This window comes from Parasteatoda tepidariorum, chromosome X1 (assembly GCF_043381705.1).
Source record: "Parasteatoda tepidariorum isolate YZ-2023 chromosome X1, CAS_Ptep_4.0, whole genome shotgun sequence".
Taxonomy (NCBI): domain Eukaryota; kingdom Metazoa; phylum Arthropoda; class Arachnida; order Araneae; family Theridiidae; genus Parasteatoda; species Parasteatoda tepidariorum.
Genome location: NC_092214.1, coordinates 48727777 through 48750437, shown reverse-complemented (window position 1 = coordinate 48750437; position 22661 = coordinate 48727777). Strand labels below are relative to the sequence as shown.

General features: G+C 26.4%; 1 protein-coding gene across 1 annotated transcript in view; it reads left to right on the top strand.

Moving 5' to 3' along the window:
* The window catches only part of LOC107456645 (ectopic P-granules autophagy protein 5), a 172244-nt gene that overhangs the window by 116990 nt on the left and 32593 nt on the right, over nucleotides 1–22661 (top strand). The window contains exons 30-40 of the mRNA XM_071187258.1: nucleotides 451–516; nucleotides 591–733; nucleotides 3950–4124; nucleotides 6801–6998; nucleotides 8950–9081; nucleotides 12382–12463; nucleotides 13386–13537; nucleotides 15109–15144; nucleotides 15227–15401; nucleotides 20791–20964; nucleotides 21637–21815. Coding sequence (XP_071043359.1) covers nucleotides 451–516; nucleotides 591–733; nucleotides 3950–4124; nucleotides 6801–6998; nucleotides 8950–9081; nucleotides 12382–12463; nucleotides 13386–13537; nucleotides 15109–15144; nucleotides 15227–15401; nucleotides 20791–20964; nucleotides 21637–21815 — 1512 coding nt within the window. The remainder of the gene's footprint in view (nucleotides 1–450; nucleotides 517–590; nucleotides 734–3949; nucleotides 4125–6800; nucleotides 6999–8949; nucleotides 9082–12381; nucleotides 12464–13385; nucleotides 13538–15108; nucleotides 15145–15226; nucleotides 15402–20790; nucleotides 20965–21636; nucleotides 21816–22661) is intronic.

The following is a 22661-nucleotide window of genomic DNA, read 5'->3' as shown; positions in this document are numbered from 1 at the left end:
CAACTAAATAGTTCCATATGCGATGTTTAACTTAAAATAATTATGTGTTGCCAACTATTAATGGCAAACAGAAAGTTTCGATGGGATATTTTGCTCCTTTTCAATGCTGTATAAAAATATTATTAGTGGAACTTAGTCCCATTGGTGCATAATGGGTAAACATTTTGAAATTATTAAAATAACAGTCTGTTTTAAGTGGATTTGTGTGGGTTCTTGTTTTTAAGGTGTCTGTGATGTTTAAAACAACTTTTTTACGCTCTCATTTACTCTCTCTCAAGTATTGAAAGTTATAACACTGACGAATAAGTCTGGTTTCATTTATTCAAATAAAATTGTTCACCTGAGGATTATTTTAACATTGCAACATCTCTTATGCATTCAAATAATATAAATCTTAGGTAATGTAACTTATTCAATTAAAAAAAGTCTTGTATATTTTTCTTTGACTAGATTGAAGTTAAGAAAGAATGTTCTAAAGGTATTAACTGTTCTGGCCCAAGACATTTCAAATTAAAAGTAAGTCTCTTCAACTTAAAAATATAATAATAATAACTTTTTGATTTAATATGTAACATTTATTTATATATTAGGTTCGTCGATATAGTCCTAATCTAAGAATACAAGAAAAACTAGAAAAGAATCAAGTTGACCATCGAATGATTACAGAGCAACTTTTGAATTTTCCAATGCATCGACTGTGTTCGGCATCAATTCATGTTGAAAATTACATCAAGTATGTTTAAAACTATGTTAATGTGTTTTTAATTATGATACATTTCCAAATATAAGCCCGTCCATATATAAAACAGAAGTATACTTTTTCTTTGAAAATTCATCCAAAATTCAATAAGCCGGCATGTAACTAATTATAAATTAATAAACTGATGTATAACTAATTACAAATAAATAAGCTTCTAAAAAATAAGACATGCTATCTTAGTTGGTAACTTTCAATTTCTCTTATGCCTAGCATTCTTAGTTTATTTATCTTTGTTCAGAATAAAACCCCATTAAAAGTATAAGTGGCAATTCTTACCTTTTCCTCTTCTCTTCAACTTATGGATTGTCAGGGTGGCCACCCACCTGGAATTATCAGGAAATTTTTTTATATTGGAAAAAACCTAAAAATCAGGGAATTTTTTTGTAATTTAAATTATTTTACTATCCAATATATCTACTTTATTTAAATGGATATTTATCATCAAATAGTTGAAATATCATCAATGTAGCAATACTTTGCTTGCATTAAAATTCTCTCCATTATTACTGTGCTAAACTTGAATGCTCCGATGTTGCTAAAAGAATGAAAAAATCTTAAAGCTCTTTGAAGATCATGGGACTATGCAGTTTAGGAACGACAAAAATTGTAGTGGATGTGAAAGAAGGGGTTAAGATATTAGCTTCTGTTTATAAAAGTAGGTTTTTTTTATCTTCTAGTCAGTGGGCTAAATTCTTTCACCATTCAAGTTTGTTCGGATGCTTTGGGGGTATTTTTTTCTTTTAAGCAAATGTTTTAGTATTTTTAACATAATAAAATTCTCCAAAGAATAATTCGTTATAATTTAATAATAGATTTTATCTTGTACTCTTTTTCTAAAAGCTTTTGTACTTCCATCCTATAAATTATTTTTTCTCAGCAAAGCCAACCAATTACTCATTTTCTTGAATCGCTAACAGCAAAATCGTTACAATTATTGCATTGATGCTAATTTTCTGGATTTCGTTTTAATCTTTTATAACATATTTTATTAATTTTTTTAAAAGGTTCTTTTATGAACGAACTAGATGTTAACATTAAATTTTACTGTTTTGTTGGTAAATATTTGATCTTTGATTCAAAATTCGAATTGTGTATTAATCACTGTGTCAAAAGTTTGTAAATGTTGCTTACATTCCAGAGATGATATTTCTGAAACTGTTTCTCCTGTTACCCTAAAAAGCTTGTAAAAACAATGGAATGTATGGAAAATATTTTAAATGATGTATAAATTTAGAATATAAAAAAATGTGTTTATACTTGTTTATTAAAAAGAAAGAAAACGAAACATTGTTTTTTGTTCTGCATTGTACAGGTACAAGTTTTAAGTTGGGCAACCAGATGACCAAAATTTTAAACTTAATATTAAGTAAACAAGATATAATTTCCAAGGTAAAAAATTTAAGATTCAGAAATAATGACTTTTAACTTATAAATATCAGTTTTTAATAAGTTGTAGGCTGTTAAATGAAATGATACATCATTTGAAATATTTTGGAAAAAAATAATAATTAAAGTGAACTGTAACAAAGCAAGTTATCTTGCGCAAATGTGTAGAAACATTTCAAATTTTGATGTACAAAATAAATTCTCTAGATACCCTTTTGGTATTTTGCATGTGACACCAAGATACATAAATAATTGTACTGTGCCACTAGGATTTAATATAATTAAATTATTTCTTCTGCTTAAAACAAGGTTTTAATAATAATAAATACTTTTATTGTAAATTAGTAATTAATTATTTTTACTTCAGACACCACTTCTTTTCATTACATTTGTTTTTATTTATTTCCATCTCTTATTTTGCTTTTTCTTTATAAAATGAAGTGAGATATGAATAGAAAATCCATCTAAATAATCTTTTAGATTAATTTACAATAATGTATTTCACCTCAATAACCTAAGAAAATTTGTTTAACTATGCTGTACTTTAAGTTATTTATCTTATAAGTTTTTATATATTTTTCATTTTAATTTAATTATAATTTTTTTATTTGAGGTAAGCAACTCAGTTTTAATTTTTTTGGAAACAATTTAACTTCATTTAGTACATTATGAATCAATAATTTCTTAAATCGTGAAAAATGTATGTATTTAGAGGGAGGCAAATTCATAACATTCTGTAATTTTTTTTGTATATATTTCTTCTTATTTTTTTTTTTTTTTTAGTAAAAGAAAGAAAAAAATAATTTTTTGAAAAAGTATTAAATCTACTTGCATAGCAAACTACAACAATTACACACATCTTATTCAATTTTAGGAAGATAAAAATTGTTAGTAGTTGTTAGGCCTGTAATTGGCAAATGAAACTGTAGAGGGGGGTATTAAAAAGAAATAAAAAAAATTTCTAGAATTCATATTAAAAAAAAACTTCATAAATTTGAATAATCTCCAATGCTACAACTGGAGACATATACTCTTTCTTGTTCACTGCTAGCTATGCCACAAAAGTAAAGTAAAATGTAGATTGGTTAATATATCTATTTTGAAACATCAAATACTGTAATATATTAGTTTGGATTGTAAGACCTGTACAAAATGATTATTTAATTTTATGCAGGCAAAAAAAAAAGCTATTAGGTAAGCATATTTCTTGCACTATTTTTTTTCACAGAAATTTTTTTATAGGGTAATAAAAACAGTAAATTTTATTTTTCCTTTTAATGTATAGTAACATTTTTTCGATAGATTTTTTTTATTGTACATAAAAAATAAGGAAACGTTTCTTCTTTTTAATTCAGGAAGTGTTTCTTTTTCAAGTCTCTTCCAGAAAAAAAAATATCCAACTCTATCCTAACATCACAGTGTTTTTTTTAAATACACCAATTTACACATTGAAGAGCTTAGTGGAAGTTTCTAAGTGACACTTTAGTAATTATAAAAACATCAGCTTCAGAAATTATAGCAACAGTCAGAATCTAAATATGAAACACATTTTCCTGTTAAAACCCATCTGGTAAAACTACCTAATGACATATTGTTTTATTAAATTAGAAATTGATTTCTGCGCATGCAAACCTGACTAAAACTTGTTTTTGAAACTGAAACTTTGCACTTCCTGAATTTATCGTTACCTTAAAAGATTCTCAACATGTTTGAGACTTTTATTAATGAATGTATGTTCATTAAGCTTAAAAAGTATTCTTTGAAAACTATTAAATCTTCTAAAATTGTTTTTCTTTTTTCTAGAACTTTATCCTTGAAATTAAAATCAGCTGAAGGTGAAAGTGCTAAAAAAATTAGAGAAATAGGAGAAGCTTTGTTTTATCATGAGTTGAAAGTTATTGATAAAGTTTTACCAACTGTCTCAAATTTTTCTCCTTCAAGACAGTTTTTCTCCACTATTATAGAATCTCTGGGAAAGGTAAAAAATTTTATAAAATACCTTATTTTCTTGGATAGTAATTGCTTTAATGAGTTTCAAGAAGAATGTCTAGTTGATAATAGTAGATAATTCAATATTCTATAAATAATATGATAAAAAGAAATTTTAAAAAGTTATGAATATCTTAGTATTCAATATATTTTCTTCGTTAATTTAAATGTGCTGATTCAAAATATTCTAACTGTCTCGATCACCCACCATTTTTTTAGATATACTTCTTCAACCATTTATATTTTACTATGCCATTTACTGTTACATTGCATACTCATGAACATAACATTGGCTAAGATAACAGTCAGATAAAGTCACTTCACATATATACTGTATAGAAATATCTAGTTCAAAATACAGCTCATATAAAATCCCATGAAAATGCATCCTTAATCTAAGGTATACTTCAGTGTTGTATACATCTTGACTGTCCACACCATAGTAAACGGTATACAGAAAAAAAGATCTTTGGAAAAAACATTGAAACAAACCCATAAAAAAGCTCTCAAAACAAGGACTAAAAAAATCTTTAAAATAACATGTTAGAAAAAAACATCACTTTAACAATTATTTAAATTTACATCCAGTTAGATTTAGGCTGTTGATCAAATTAAGTCCAAATTTAAAGTAATTAAATATTTAATCTTACTACTTAATAAAATTTTTAGGACTTAATTTTTCCTTAAAATCTCCTTAATTTTTCTGAATTCCAATAAGTACACTAATTGTATTGTGACAATGCTTTACAGGTAATGCTCAACAGGTAAATTTTTTTTTAAATTGTATTATAATGAAACATTTCATAATGTTTGCCAATATATTTAGCTTGCCTTATCAATATATTTAACTTGTCACAAAATTTAATTGAAACATTATATATAGGGCCCTATAAATTATGCGAAGATGCTGAAACCCGCACAATTCACAATTATCTGCATAATTTACAATTTTCCGCGTAATCGCAGCATATCTGCATATTTTTTTATTTTTCAGCAAAATGTATTCGTTTACCAGATAAATTTCTCCTCAAGAGTTTTTTTCAATTGAAATATATCTTCTTTTTCAATTCCAAGAATCTTTTTGGTCAGGTGGTCTGATCTTTCCAAGAATCTCCTCCCCCTGGCACATAGCTTCTTATCAGTCGCCATCCTCTTCAATAGGAAGCTGGTTGAACAGCTTTCGCGGTGTATAGACCATAGAGGTCACCTCTATGGTATAGACCACAGAGCTAGAAAGTTGGGGAAGAATGACCCCCCTCCCAAACTCCAGTCCCACCTCTTTTCTTTGTAGTTCCTGGAACTCCTGGAATTTTTTAGCAGTGAAATAAACCTTACTCCTGACGCTGCTTGTCGCAATCAGTGCAAAGTTTTGGTGGAAAGCAAGTACGTTTGCAAAGACTTTCAGTTTATTACAGAACACGCTCAGATATTAATGGATACTCTTCTCTTTTTCGAAACATGTAGTGTATCTATTCACAAAGCTTACAATAAGATTTTTACAATAAACTTCGATGTAATTCTCAGGCATCATACTCACAAAAAGATTCATGCAACATATTTCTTCAAGAAGTGTTTCACTAAACAATTGCAAGGTTGAATACTTACTACTCTCCAGAACTAGACGTATTCAAAAAACGCGGGCCCAAGTTTAATCAACTTGCATTAAACTTCATGAAAGCTGCTCGAGTTTTCGATCCAGAACAAATAGTCAACCTCAATATTGAAGACGACGATGTATTCAAGAATATTCCAGGAATGAGTGGTCAAGATATAAAACTTGAGTATGCTGCTTACAAAGAGTATGTAAAAGAATGTTCAAACCAGGACTTAATTAGATTCTGGAATTCAGAGGTAGTCTCAGAGAGATTTTCAAAACTTACAAAAAAAGCAAGACAAGTGCTTCCTAATTCAGTACATTGTGAAAGAGCTGTATCCTGCTACGGCCAAATTTTTACAAAACAAAGACAGAGTTTGAAAGAAAACGTAGCTTCTGGACTAACTTTTCTCCATTTTAATAAACTTTAATAATTGTTCTGATGTAGAAAATGGATGTACAATACATAGGAAGGTAATTTAGTTGAAATCTTTACTGTATTCATTGAAATCTTTTTTTTATTAAAACAGGAGAAAAAAAATTAAACTTTTTTTTAAGAGATTTTTTTTCAGTTTCAATTATTTTCTGGGTCATTCGCAACCTGCATGCATAATTTTCAAAAGACGCCGCATAATTTTTAAAAATCGCCGCATCCTAGCCGCATAATTTTTTAAAAATTTCCGCATAATTTGTAGGGCCCTAATTATATACACTAATATTAAGTATATCATATGATTTTATTATGTATAATTAAGAAAAATCAGAACACTCATTAAAAGTTTATTTTTTAAATCAAGAATTGGAATTTAAACAGATGTATTGTGTTGCTTATTGTTTTTGGAAAAATAATTTAAGTAAGTAGGAAAATTTTTTTTTCCTACAATTTCCGTAAAAATTACAATAATTGTCATTCAAATTGTCCAGTGTTCTAATGTAAAAATAGGTTAAGGTGCATACTTTTTTAATCTTTACTTTTTTAATTTTCACTTACTTTTTGAGTGTTTTTAGAATTTAAGATAAATATTTTTCTTGTGAAAACTTGAATTTATAAATTTTATATTTTCTTTCCAGGAATTTATTCTTGGCCAAGCAAGTCAATTATTACCTTTAGCAACAGCTATAGTACACTGTGAGAATTCTGGTGTGCTAGCTTCTAATCTACTATTGCCAAATATTGCTCCAGTATTGTTGTTGCCTGATTTGTATGAAATTGTTACCTATGCTGTGACTCATGATAGTTTTAATTCTGCCTTTGTCTTACTTAGTAAGGTAATATATAATTATGTCTTGTGCCACTTATTTTTATGGGTGATACCACACATCAACCATTATTCAGAATGGCAGGTCTTGGAGCCACAGAATAGGAAACAGAGAAAAAGATGAAGAATTTTATCAATCTAGAAAAACCAATTAAATGTCAGGGACTTAAAGTGAAATAACCATAAAGTCAAGAAAAATTAATTCATTTTAGTTTCAGGCACAAAATATTTTTTCCAAAAAATTGTTTAATTTAAATTTTTATAACAAGTAAAAGTGTGTTGTAATATATTTTATGTTAAAGAATATGGTATAACTGAAAAATTATTAATAAAATTTGTGCCAATCATTATAAAAGTTAGAAAGTAGTTGTTTTTTTTTTCGAGTGTTGGTGGTGAACCAGATTTAATTTTAATTTTGACTTACGAGTTGAGCTAACAGAATAGATGAAAAATACCAAGTTTAAACCATGTTTTTCTTTATTTAAGTATTTATTTTCTTTATTAAGTTATATTTCTTTATTTAAGTATGTGTAATTATCACAGTCTGTACACTCCAGATATTTTACTCCATGATTGATTTGTGAAAATGTTGTACTTCTTCTACTACTGAAAAAAAGAGCTAACAATTTTAATATAAATTCTACAAGAAGTATTTTTACTCCCAGTAAAATTTTTTAGGGCTAAATTTTAAATTTGATACATAAAATAGACATCCATATGCATATTGGCAAACTCTGGTTACAGTTGTGTAAAACATGCTATAATGATTAGAACGATCTTTTTTTTCTAAACACCACTCAAAATGTATGTTTAAGAAAATGGACACAGCCCAAAATATGTGTTTAAGATAATAGTTATAGCTGAAAATCATTAATCAGAGACTTTAATATGAACATAGCCTGAAATGTATGTTTAAGAAAAATGACACTATTCAAAATGCATATTTAAGAAAATAAATGGCATTCGATTCCGTTTTTCAAACTTCTCTTATGAATGTTATTCTTTTTAAAGAGTAAAGTAATAGATCCAAATAAACTAACGTAATTAAATTTGTATGCCTTTTTTTTTTTCTTAATTTCCTCATTCTTTCAGCCTTTGTTCTTAATCCTTGCCTGTGAAATATCTTTTGTGAATAACTTTAAATGTGTTGAATAATTTTAAATTCACATCTTTTTTATGAAAGTTAAAAAAAATGTTATCATAAATTTCATATAATGTATGCAAAGATACGGGTATTCAAAATATCACTTCTTGAAACTTTAGAATTTATATTCTGCATTTAATTTAGCATATAAAAAAGTTATAAGTTAAAAGCTTTTTATTTAATTTCATTTACTTTTGACTCATATGTATAAATTAAATGAGACTAATGAAAAAGTTACCAAATATCAGTGCCATATAGAAATTTCTATTTTCAAATGCCACACAGGGGACTAAAATGTATTATTAATATATTTCACTTTTAATTCATTCTATAAAGATAACAAATTTATATTTAAAAACAATAATTTTTGCAGATACCATTAAGGAAATTCCATCTCTTGTGTTTGCTCTCTGGCACAACTATTTTATGTAATTCAAACTATTTATTTCTTAAGCATAAAATAATTTAAATTTTTCTGAAAAATAAGAAAAATAAAAACAGGTGGAAACTTGTGCTAAATGCAGTTGATTAACTGGTCAAAACGAAGTTTTACAGTTAAAAATTGATCCTAAAAATATAGTTTCAACTACACAGTTTGAATCTGTTAGAATAACAATGTTTGACTCACTTTTCTTTCATTAAAGAAACAAATTTCCTAATAACTTCTTGAAATTCAGATAATTTTAAAACTTAACTGTTAAATGCTATAAATCTTAGTGTCAATATAAAAAATATTTTTTTTTGTTCTCATCTATTATAAAATATCCCTGATTCACTTGCATTTCTATTGATAATTACCAAAAATTATTTTTTATAGATTGATATCAAACTAATTTTAGAACAACAAAAACCAGATATCTCTGTCCGAAAAAAAATCTTTGACTGTATATGCTCTGCCTTGTTTGCATGTGGCTATAAAATTAAGAAAGAAGATCTTCCATTTTATGAGGTTAGTAAATAAAAAATATTTTTCTGTATTTTAAAATTTACAAATGTTCAAGCCTGATCTGAATTATACAAAAAAAGTGTTGTATGTCCCTGGTGTCTTTCACGATGGCTGGGGTATATGGCCAACTAATTGTTGTGGAGATGAGCTTTAAGCTTGACTTAACTATGAGTTTAACTTTATGACAACTTATAGCTAAAGTTTGATCAAAATGCCTGTAATGCTAAATATCTTCTATATTCAAATTTCCCTCTTAATTCAAATTTTCACTAACAAATTCATTTGAATGGCAAAAAAATTCTTTCTGTTGAAGAAATCAAAACTGTTCTTATTGATTCCTTTAAAGACCATGTAATTTATTCAAAGAAAAAGGTCTAAAATGTGCACAACTATTTATAAAAATGTATTTTATTTGAATTCTATTCATGTACAACTTTTACCTGATATGTGCAGGAGGAAAATTTTTGATTTAAGAAATAAATTCCTTAATAAAAGCGGTTATTGGGGTTTCCACAAAACTGAAAAAAAGTCAAGAAACTTAATCAATCTTACAGAATAAGAGAATTTAATTAAAATAACTTAAAAATCCGGGCAAAGGAAATAGAATTAGAGGAAATAGTTACCTAAAAAATATTTTTCCAAAAAAAGTATAATTTCTGATAGTGATTCTATTACTCAATCAATACAACTTGTCTCAATTAATATGTACTAAAAGATAGATATTATTTTTTGCTTTAATCTATGCCTAAATTATTATTTTTATAAAATTTTATCAATTTTAATATATAGTACATCCTCTATAATTGGACTTAAAAAAAACAATATTTTTCTGAAATCATGGGATCTATTCATACACCAGTAATAAATTTTAAGCTTTTTTAACTTGAGAATATTTTTGGGTTTTAATAATCTTTTTGTTTTTTAATTTTATAAGTTTTCATATTTGTTTTCTTTTAGCAAATAACCTATACAGTAAGTGGATTTTTACACCGGGATATATGGTGTATATCTATTTGAAAAAGAAGTATTTTTTGATTTAAAAATTTTAAGTTTCTAATTGTAATTCCTATTTATGTTTCTTAATATTTATTTTAAAAAGTTTAATGTCATTATCAGTTATTGTCACTTAATTCTGTTAATGTAATTTGTTTTTCAAATAGCTGTTGTAATAGCTCTCAATATCTTTATGTTTTTGTACCAACTTTATGTTTAGGTGTGACAATATACATTACCTTTTGTTGTTATTGAAAATTTTATTTAAACTCTTGAATAGGACAAAATTTTCCAGTACAGTGCTTTTTTTCAGTAAATTAATTTTGTTTTATTTATGTTTTTAGAGGGAAATAACTCAATCTTAGTTGCCAATTATAACTTAATGACATTAGCCATTTAATCTCAAATTTCCCTTGCGAAATCATTGCACCCTGAAGCTGAAGAAAGATTTTACTTTTGATTTCAATCCATTTTATTCCAATTTCCCTAATTATTATCATATATGTATGTATATATATGTTACGCTTTGAAAGCATTAACATTGTAAATTCGTAGTTTGGCCAGTTTTTATTGAGAAATATACAGGAACATGGAGAAATAATAGAATTTTATTAAAGTAAGACCCGCAGGCCCAGAAATGAGAACATTACATGCTGGTGGATAGATAGAGAAGAGCAAATTGACCTTGGAATGAGGGTTTTTATATCTTTATGGACAATATATTTAAATATTAATAGATCTTAGTAACATGGGACTGATCAATTTCTTAAGCTACTAAAGACACATCATCACATTTTCTGTGATAATTAGATAAATATTATTACTTTCTTATTGGGAAAGGTTTTAATTATTGCGCGTTAGATACTAGCTCTATTTATGGATTATATTTAATATATAATTCTTTTAAAATTATATATATATAAATTAAATATGAAATGCATTAAGACCTGGGAATTACCAGATATTCCTGTCAGGTGTTTGCTAAACTTTGTTTCAGCTATGAAGCTTTTTTTGTTAATCATGATTTAGGGTTTGGGTACAGTCGACCCAAACCCTAAGTTTGTGATTATATGCTGGGAAATTGTTTGTATATCATTGAATTTTAACTGTAAAAAATGTTACCAAGATAAGTTTCGTAAAGTATTGTAAATTTTATTAATTGTTAATATATATGTGTATTAATTGTAAATAGTAAGTGTCATATTAAAAAAAAATATTCATCATAAAAAGTTGTAAACAAGTAGCAAAAGTTGTAAATAGTCTTTTATTAAGGAAAATAGTTCCTTTAAAATTAATGTTTTCTGTCTTTCTTTTTCTTCCCTCTCTCAGCCAATGCCTCTTATAATTAATTTAAAATAAATGTTTTAAAGTTTAAGTATATTCCCTACTAAATGCTAATTCTCATTTTCTGCTGAAAGGGTTTGGTTTTTATTTTAATCAATTTTAACCCTATAAACTTTCTTTAAATCAAAGTATTTAACTTGCATTTATTTTGATAACTAGAATATTTATTTTTTTTAAATTGAATTCTATGAACCAATTTTTTAATGTTAAAATTTATGTTTAAATGGACTTTTGTGTTATATAATATGATAAAAAAAACATGAATTTTGCGATAGTTTTTTAATTATTTCAATTTATTAAAACTTTTTTCTGATAAATTGATTCTGATTCTCAAATTCTGTTCATATTTCTTAGGTAGCCAATTTTGCAATTTCTAATTTTGAACATTCAAAAGTATTTAATTTTATGCAAAGATATTACAAGGTTAACTGGCGAAAATAATTTAGTGCCTAGAACAATGATGTTTATATAACAATTACTACCTAGAATTACTGCCAATATGTCTATCTAAATACTTTGGCATGTGGCCTGCTGTGCATGTGGCCCTTCACTCAAAAAGGTTGTGCACCCCTATTATATATATATAGTGGTTGATTTAATTAAAAAATATTACTGTATTAAAATTAACACATTTTTGTCTTCAATATTAAGAAATTTGTAGTTCAATTTTAAATTTGTATTTCCTCTGTAAAGCTTGAAGCATCATTTTAACTATTTTGATTTACATTAGATAACTTTTATGCTTTGATAACATATGTTTTACAAATTTTAATTTAGTAAAAACTATTCAGTCTGGCAATTTCTTAAGTGCTTATTTACCAGTGTTATATCAGTTGTTTGCTTTATTCTTTGTTACAGTTATGATGGTTTAGTTTATTGTATTAGTTCATAGAAAATAGGCACATATTTAAACTGAAGTATGTATTATGATATAAAAGTTTTGTAATAATTTTAAAAATGTTATAGGTTCTCAAAAAACAATACTCTGCCTTGATGCTATGGATGTTTCCTGAACTGTTTTGTGATGCTACTAGGTTTTGTATTGAAGGTATTTTTTTATAAGTTTTACTGCGGTTATTTACCAAAAATATTCTAAGTACTTTTTCTATAAATATCTTTGTTTTTTTTATTAAGATTTAAAATACTAGTAGATAAAATTTATCATTACATATGATTGAAAAGTGACTATTATTATTTGAGTTGAAAGTTTTAATCAAAAATATTTATTCATTCTTTCACCTTTTCTTTAATAAATAGCATTTTTAAAGAATATTATTTAAATTGAGTTCAAATTACTGAAGTTATTTTTTAATATATTTTTAAATTACATTTTAACTCTTTACTTGAAATGTTTTAAATTAATATAGAAATTTTATTTTATCTTTTATAGTGATCATAAAACTGGTCCCAAGTAAATGAAAACTTGAAACAACAGACAAAAATATCAACAAATATATTTAATTTCAGTATATTTAGTATGTTATTCCTAGTTTTATTTTAAGAAATTATCTATCAAAATTCTACAACATTATATCATGATGATATATTTTTTTAAATCATAGCACTATTATATAGATATAATGTATTGTATTGATTGTTTTCATGACATTAGCTGTTTTACTTAAACAGTATTAATTAGGGATATAGTGCTCTCTTCTATTGTATGATTGAGGTTCTGCAGTATTTCAACTTTTTGTACTGATTTTCTAAATCTTATGCAATAATAAAAGTAGGAAAGAATAATAGATATGATATAAGAATAGAATAAAATGAAGATCAAAAAATTTTTTAACAGGTATTATATGTACCCATTTTTTCTTCTTCAATAAAAAAATTTTGTAGCACTTTGTTATTGCTTTGTAAGTAATTTTTGACAATTATATCAAGTTAAGATGTTTTTTTCTTCAAATATATATAAAGTTACAGTTTATAAAACTAAAGTTTGTAAGTATATTTAAATTCATTTGTAGGTATGGAACAAGAAAAAATATCTTCTGATATATTCTATGAAACAATATGCTGTACTGGTTGCTTTAGATTAAATGAAAAATCTTCTATGCATGAAATCCAAAATGCCTTGAAAAAGTTTGCACAAAATATGCTTTTACCTCCTGATCAACAGGTAAACACGAATTTTAATAGTACTGGACTTAATTACTTGTTTCACCTTTCCTATTTTTGTTCTCCTCGATTACATAAAAGTTCAAACTGACCTTTGTCATGTTTCATTTATCCGTTAGAATTGACACTTAGAGTTATATGTAGTACAAACTAGAATTATGTGTTTACACTAAATCAAAATATCTCTTATGTTTTGTTAAAACTTAATTGTTGAGTAACTGGTAACTAATTAAAAGTCAGCAAACAATCGGCACAGACTTTGTCTAAAAAGCATACATATTATTAAAAAACTTGAGACAATGAGTTGAGTATATTTCCAAAATCTTTGGATCCAAATGCCTGATTTTAATTGCTATTTTTGCCTTTAAACCAACCTTACTGGTTCATTAGGCTTGGGTAATTGCAATCCCTTATACACCAAATAATGAATTTTAATGAGTTTATTTTCTTACATCGATATCTAATAAATCTATAGAAAATAGGCAGTCAGTTTTCTTTAAAAATATTTTGCATTAACAAAAGTATAAATGTCCAAAGGGTTGAAATTTAAGCAGGCATATTTGTTTGTATGTATATGTATGTATATTTAATAAAAGTTTGCTACAATATGCAATTGCCAGTAAGTTTTTTTGCAATAGCATGATCTGAGTTTAAAATGTCAAATTAATTTACTAGACCAGCAAATAGAATTCGGTCAACATCGATCATTTTAGTTGAATTTTGTAGTTCTTATCAAAATTCTATTACCTGGTTTTCAATTAATTTTTTAAGTTTTTTATCTTATCTTAATATACGTTTAAAACTTACTAGAGACAGTTCGAAATTTTTGTTTTAAACAGACGTTTCTTAATCCAGCCTATTTTTCCATCATAATCTGTCTAACACAGTAATTATCTATTTCCAATCAAAAAAAGTTTATCTTATTACATAACTGCCAATTTTTGCCCATTTTGTGTAAAATTATATATATTATGTTTAAAGTGATAATAAAATGTATGCTTTCTTTTTATTCCTTGTATTTATGAATGATTGCATTATGAACAGATTCAAAATGATTTAAACCACCACTACATTTAAGTAAATTAAAAGTTCATATAAATACATTAACTCACTGTTTTGTGTTAAAACTTTTACAAAACACATAGTATGTTTCTACCTAAAATTATAATTAAATTTTCATTTTACTATCTGAAAAAATTCATCATGTGATAGATTAATTTTTGGTAGATATATTATCTTAACTCAATCTATAATTATTTAAATGTATTTAAAAACATTCTGGACATGAATTTCTTGATGCTATGTTTTTAAGAATTTAATTTTACTGTCTTATTGAGCAAAAGTTTTAAACGAACGTTTGTTTAAAACATTGTTAAACGAAATTGATTTAAATCAGCCAACCTGCCATGCTGTAAACCTTAAGTCTCCACAGTTATCTAAAAACTTAGTTAAACAAAGAACTACAAAAATATTCTTAATTAGGATAAAAATAGTTTCTGCTGTCCTTTGCCTGTGTTCTTTTTTCTCTTAGTTTATCATGTTAAAACTCATTACTTTTATTCCATTTTTTAGATATATGTCTCTAGTAATCCCATAAACATTCTGCAGGTAATATATTTAATTATCAAATAAGAGTTTTCGAGATTATTTTTTTAAAATTATACGTAACTTTATTTATGTCCATATTTAGGTAAAGGATACTCTTGAGTTTTTGCATGAAAAATTTGAAAGAACAAGGCAATGTCAAGTATTAGACTTTTATGAGACACATGCCAAATATATTAAACCTTTTGGATTATACATGGCTCTTTTAAATCATTCTTTGTTACTCCTATTGACTGAAAATTTCACTAAAGAATTTTGCAGTAAGTATGAAATTTTTTTAAGGAAATTATAAATAAAATGAAAATTTTTTTATTTAAAATTTTTGTAAGGGTGATCATATTAATCTCATTTAAAGCATATGTTACTGAAATCTTGTAAACTTTTTACCAAATTTCATATTAACTTGATCAATGGCTTGTTAAAATTTCATATTAACTAAAAATAAAAGCACTTAACTTTTTTTAACTCTTTCGCTACCGGAACGCCCGAGACGCCTCGTAAGCTAGACTACCGAAAACGCCCGAAGTGCCCGTGAAACGAGTTAGAGATTCTTCCCCCTTTTCGAAAAATAACGCACAATGGGGGAGGTGTGGCAGTAATCGTCCTTGAAGGTAATTTACAAAAAGGGAAGAAAGCAGAGGGATTTTTCAACAAAAGTTTTGTTTTATATCATTCCGCTTTTGTAAAGTTGTTTTCTCCTGTTTATATATATATATATAAACCAAAATGTATTTTCTCTGTAAAGGTCCTTCGACCGAAAATAATTTTCAATTAAATTAATTTTCAATGATGAGACAGGATGAGTCGGATTTTATGAATCAAGGGATGAAGATGAATTCGAAGATGTAACACCAACTGAAACTACTGTTGCCCCTAACGACTGAACTTTTTCTGATAATACTTCTCGAGAAAAAGTTAAATGAAACGTTTTATTGTAATAATAAAATCATATTCTCATAAGCTTAAAATTTATAGTTAAGAAGTATAGTATTTTTTTACTTTTTTGAAAGACAGAGAGATATGTAGAAACAAGTATAAACTCAAAATTAATTAACCTAAATTATTAAGCTGGCTACTTCTTTTTATCTGAACTTTTTTGATTACTTACGTTGAAAAGAATAAGCTGGAGTATTGGTGATAAAGTATTTTTTTAAACATTAAATCATTTAGTTATTGTGCCTTTAAAAATATATCAATTGTTCAAGATAATAAACAGCTCGAAATTTACAGTGTTTTCAGAAAAAAGAAATGGCAGTAATTTAAAAATATATTATTCTACAAGACTGATAGAAAACTAAATACAATTAATTATAAATCTATTTTTAAATATAAAATAAATAATCAAACATTATTTTATTAGAATTAGATCGTAGGCTTTGATGCCTTACAAAATAGTTTTTATATTTATAACAGTAGGATCCAAGAGAAAAAACTGCTTTGATGGGTACCAAAACTATTATTTGAAATTTGAACTTTATTCTGCATTTGTAGTTCGACAGCTGTAAATCATTCACATTGTCTTGCTGTTTTATGAATGCCTCGCTATTTTCACCTTTTCAATGCTTGTTATTACGTAGGTATTGCACTTGAAGCTGCACCGACCCATTTTTTTTATTAATTGTTAACACCTGGTCTAAAAACACGAATTTTACTATTGTTTTTTTTAATGTGTTGGTGTCAAAACTCTTAAAATAGTTAAATCTCTATGAATTTATTTATTTTCAAGTTTACGCCTTATCTTCTTACAAAAGGGTTTCTTCACAGGAGGATTATCTGTAGTTAACTCTAATTTTTCAGGAACGTATTTTTTCCTTCATAATGAATGTTCTATATTCAGCTGTCAGACCACCCAGATGTGTTACAATTTACTCATTCATTTCTGTAGAAGATAAGCGTTATCAGCATAGCTTCTAAAGGCTATTGTTAAATGAAAATTAACATGTCATATAGTAGATTTTCTCCAATTCTACCTGAAGTTGGGACTGATATCTTTGTCACCAAAATTATGGTGTGGTAGTGTAAGAAATTTCTTTGATATTCCCCTTTTCTTTCAAAGAAATTTCTTGTCACCACACCCATATATACTGCACCATATGTCTATAAACAGATGCCGATTTCCAACTGTTCAGTAAAATGCAGAACAATTTAGTCCCATACTCAAAAAGAAATAATTACAAGTTAAACGTGACAGAAAGATAAATCTTATCCTAGAAGGCATTGTTGAAATAGGAAGTAATTGTGTTCCCTAGCATACGTAAAGAATAGCTGTCTGGCTGATTAACGATGGGGTCGGAGGTTAAAAAATTATGCATTAAATATAGTCATTAAAATTTTTAAAAATGAAATTAAGAAAAATTAATAGTTAGTAAATAAAAATTTAGACATTATATATATATATATATATATATATATATTTGATAAGCTTTGAAGATATTGTTATATAGTTGAACATTTATTTTGTTTGCTTTCAATCCACTTTTTCAATTTATGATAATTTTCCAATTATTAGATTCTTAATTAAATTACACATAAACTTACTTTTACTATAGCAATTATTTATAGAAATTCAAAAGCAGTTTTATTGTTTTTATTATGAATATAATTTTTTTAGATCAATTTACTTAATTACACATATTTATGAATTTTTATTTTTAACGACAATATTTTAAAAATTCTTGAGAAAAATTATCAAATACTCTTATGAAGAGGACACGTGGAAAAATTACAGCAATAATGGATGTTTCAATAATGAAGAAATGGATGCTTCAAAATATTTTTATATGAATTATGGAAAGACATATACAAAATTTGACATCTATTTTGAGTCGTTTACTTTCAAATAATTTAAAATTAGTTAAACAATTTAGATTGTTTACAAGAACCTTAAAACAAATAATTTTATTAATTATTATACTTTTTAATTTTCAAATTTAAAATTTTTTTTCAATGCACCGAACTGAAATTCACATAAAAATATAGTTTCTAGATAAAATAATTTATTTGTAAAAAAATTGAACTTTTTGATTTTTTAAAATAATATAGAAATATTGTACTTAAAATATTATTGTTAAAACAGTTCTTCAGCATTTTTTTAATTTTTATGCACAAATTTACAAACTCTTTTATGGTACAGCGCTAGAAGGAATATAATTTACAAATGAAAACTTAATTGAAATAAAGTTAATGCTGGCTAAAGCGAAAAATATTTTTTTTACCTTGAGGAGGAATTATAGTTTCTGGGGATAATATTTTTAATGGTTTCAGAGCCTTGTTAAATAATAAGAAAAGTTTCTCTTATTTCATATTGTAAATTGATATAAAATAAGAAACACATTTAGGTAGAATAATATTTTAGTACTATCACCAAATTAATTTCTCCTTAATGACTGATGTTAATTTTAAATGTTGGTGTCTAAGAAATTCAAAATTTATTTTTCAATCATTTAAGTTATTGAATTATATTAGTTTTTATTTTACAACGAAAAAAAAAGGATTTTTTTTGTGCGAGAATATTATTATCAATTTGAATGCTTTATTTAGATTTTGTATAACTGGATTACATGGAATTACATACTTATGCTTCAATATAAATAATAAAATTTAAAAAAAATAAACACCAAAAACAAATGCAAGCATTTATTAACATTTTATAAATCTCGTTACGTTAGCGATATTGTTGCCTCAAATTATGTCTTTCTTTCCTTTGAACTCCTATTTTGGGGATATTTCCACAGGTGAATAAAAAGATGATCAGTCATTCTGTCATTCCAGAGTAAAACTGGGGGTAGGAAATTTTTGCAACTTGTTTTCCTACTTCGGGCGTTTGCGGTATTCTGGGCATGCTGTGGTTTGGAGGGCTCGGTATTTAAAGAGTTAAAGTAATGCAGCGCAAGTACATATAATGTAATATGTAAGGTTAGAAAGCTAAGGGTTCTGCATGCTTCATAGATTGTAATTTTGCTTATAAACATGGGACAAAAATGTCTTTTATTAATTTTAATGTTTTTTAAATGCCTGATGTAAAATTACAGATATGTCTGAAAGCAAGCCCAAACTTTTTAGCAGAAGTGTATCTATTATTTAATTGCATTAAAAGGGTGATTATCTGAAGCAGTTTGATCTTAACATACTTCAGAAATCAAAATGTTTTGGATTATAATTATTCAGCGTTCTAATCATATACTTATGCTTGTGAATTCTAGCAATTAAGATAATTGTGTATAACTTCAAGAATTTCCTTTTAGCAAAAGGAAAACCTTGCTCGTCAAACTGGAAAAAAAAATAAAAAAATGACAACTATAAAATTTCTTTATCTGAATCATACAATTAACTTCAACTAACGAAAAAATTTTATTGCATATAAAAAATGGATAATTTTATGTCTGTTAAGCTGTACAACTGAGTGCAGGGATCAATTTTTATCATCCTATTTTTATAAAAATTGTGACAAATCTACTCAGTTTTGCGAATCCAAAACTATAATTGAAGTGGCTTCTTTTAGTTTGAGTCCTGCTCTTTCAATTTCAGAGATATTTTTTTGATTTTTGGAAAAATCTCAAAAAATAATAGTCTTTCAAAAAGGTTGTAGTTCTTAAATCCTAAATTATGCCCAACTGTTCAATCTAAAATGAATTCTTGCTCTTTTCTTTTATGACCGCCTGTTTGATTATCGTAAAACATTTATTGAATTTAATTACAAATATGACAAAGATGATGAATTTACATTAAATGATAGATGATAATTATAAAGTGATGAAAAGATTGAGTAAGCTACGAGGGGTGTCAAGCCGCTTCTCTAGTTGCATTACATCTACTGTTTTTAAGTTTTTGAAAAATGAAAAGTTAATACTTCTGCTGCGCCATCTGGTGATAGTTTTTGGTTTCCCATAAGGGCCTGTTACACCAACACTAGCAACTCACAGTAAAGCAAAAACATTAAATTTTTCTTCTATAAATTTAACTTCATCCTTATCATACTTGGCACAACAGCCCTGGATGAGCCAAGGTCTTCTCTGAAGTTTCTCCAAGACAATTTATTTTTTGCCACAAACTGCCAATTTTTTACTCCAATAACATTAAAATCTAATTCCGTAGAATCAAACTATTGTTGTTTTAGCCATCTTCTTTTTCCAATTAGTGAAAGGCTTTGACACAAAAATATTTTTTCATAGATTCTGATGAAATGATCAGCCCAGTTAAGAAAAAATATTTTGTGAATTGTATGTTTTTATAGTATTATATTTTTTAAAAGGTCGTTTTTCCATAAAATATTTTATGAACGGTCTATTTTTATAATAATTTTTTTAGTGAAGGCTCTGATTCCAAATTTATGTTTAAAATTTCTCTTTAAATTATTCCAAATTTTTCTTTATAATCTTATCCCTGAAGAGTTTTATATGAAGGCCCCATGTATAAATGTGCGAATTAGTCACGACTACCTTCATTCGTCTTACCAGTTGTAGAATTTCTTTAACTTATCTGCCAAGTAAGTAAAAACTAATTCCTTGCATAATTAACTTGTTTAATTTTAGTAAGAAGTTTCAATAATCCAAGTTCTACTGGATATCAATTTATTCATTGTAAATTTCATTTTTGTTAATGGCATATTTATTTTCCTCTTTCTAAAATTATTTTGTTTCAATATCATAGGTGTTGTCAACGTATGGAAATTAATCTCAGATTCATTTACTCCATGGTTACATCCTACTGTTCATAATTCTCACTTAAATTTTCCCTGGTCTGATATTCAAATAGAAAATGCTAGATATATGTTTCAAATGTTTACTTTAACTTTGACTAATCTACACGAGCTGCTACAAAGAGGTATAGTATTCTAACAGAATGTGTATGATACTTTTATTTTATTTACTTAATCTGTACATTTTTATAACATTTTTGATATTTTCACCCATTATAATGTGGCTGTTATTTTTTTTATTTGACCTATTTAAAAAATAAATGCTAAAATTAAACAAATGTAGGAAATTAATCATAGTTAATTGTTTTCCTTTTCTATAGCTTTATGCTCAAATAGTCATTTTGAATTTACTCATCTGACAATTGACATCAGGAAGAGCTTTATTTTCCCTTTATAATTAGACATCTCTAAAAGTCCCCTTCTAATATTTCTAGAAAAAAAAATATTGACTCATCAAATACTTTCATTTAACAAAGTTAAGAAATAAAAGAAAATTTTTATCTTTTTTTAATATATTTACCTCTTGGAAGAAAAATGTTTTGCTTTTCTTTTAAATTATCAGAACTATTATAACTATGTATTTTAATTTTATCGCTACAAATAATGAATGCTCCTGATGGTTATGCCATGACTAACGAAATATTTTTTTATGAAACTGTGGTGGATAATAATAGGAAAAAAAAGTGTAAGTCATGGGTTTTTATGTGCTAATATTTTTAAGATTTTTATAAAATGTTATTGTACATTTATGTAATGATTTTTCCCCTTTACTTAAACTACACATTGTTTTTTTTTAGCTGAATTCAGAGATGAAGAGAGCAGAAATATTCTTTCTCATTGTTGGACTCAGTATGTCAGTATTTATGTAAAGCCTGGATTACGTCATTATTCGATTTCAGTGTGTCATTCAGAGTATATAAACTTACCTTGGCATCAATTTTATCCTGATCCAGAAGACATTGATAACATGTGCACTGTAAGTCTTTTTCGGAAGGGACTTTTCACTTCATTTTTCTTAAGCTGCTTGCTCTTGCAATTTTACTACTCTGAGACACTTAAATGAACTTTGTCTTAATTTTTTTATTGCTCGCATTTCAATTTTGTTTTTGCATTTGACTTGTTTATAATACTATTTGATTTTATTACCTTAAATATATAATGTTTAATGAAACAAAACTCTGTAGTTCCAATTGAATATGTAGCCTCATACAGTTTATCCTTCTACAGATATACACGTGTTTCATAAACCTGAGTTACCCTAATGATCTCTCTCTTTTTATTTTCTTTATTTAATAGCCTTTTTTGTCATAATCATGATTTCAGCATAATTGGCAGTGCATCTACCAATGTATACTCAAATAACGTTAATTTAAGGATTTCTTAATGTGGTACAGAGAGGCAATTTTCTTGTTTTACAAGAAAGGGTCCTTGATTGCTGTATCTTCGGTTAGCAGTAGTCTAAAAAATCTGAATACTTTAATAAAACAAGCTCTATTACATTTGCAGCTCTATTTTATAGAATTTACTATTTTCTAGCATTTTCTCTTTTTTATAAATTATTTATGTATTATGTGTTAAAAATTTTCTAAAAACTGTGGGGATCGTGAGAAATCACTGCCTTTCTAGATTCTTAGTAGATATCACAGATTCTGATTGATTTGCAGAAATGGAACATTTTGTTCTAGAGCTTGGTAATTCATATCTGCCTTCCAATGATTTATGTTGCTTACCTTCATTTACCTTTGCTATAAGATAATTCTTACCCACACAGAAATATAAATATGCATTTATTGAGATTGCAGATATATTTTAAGTGTTTTAT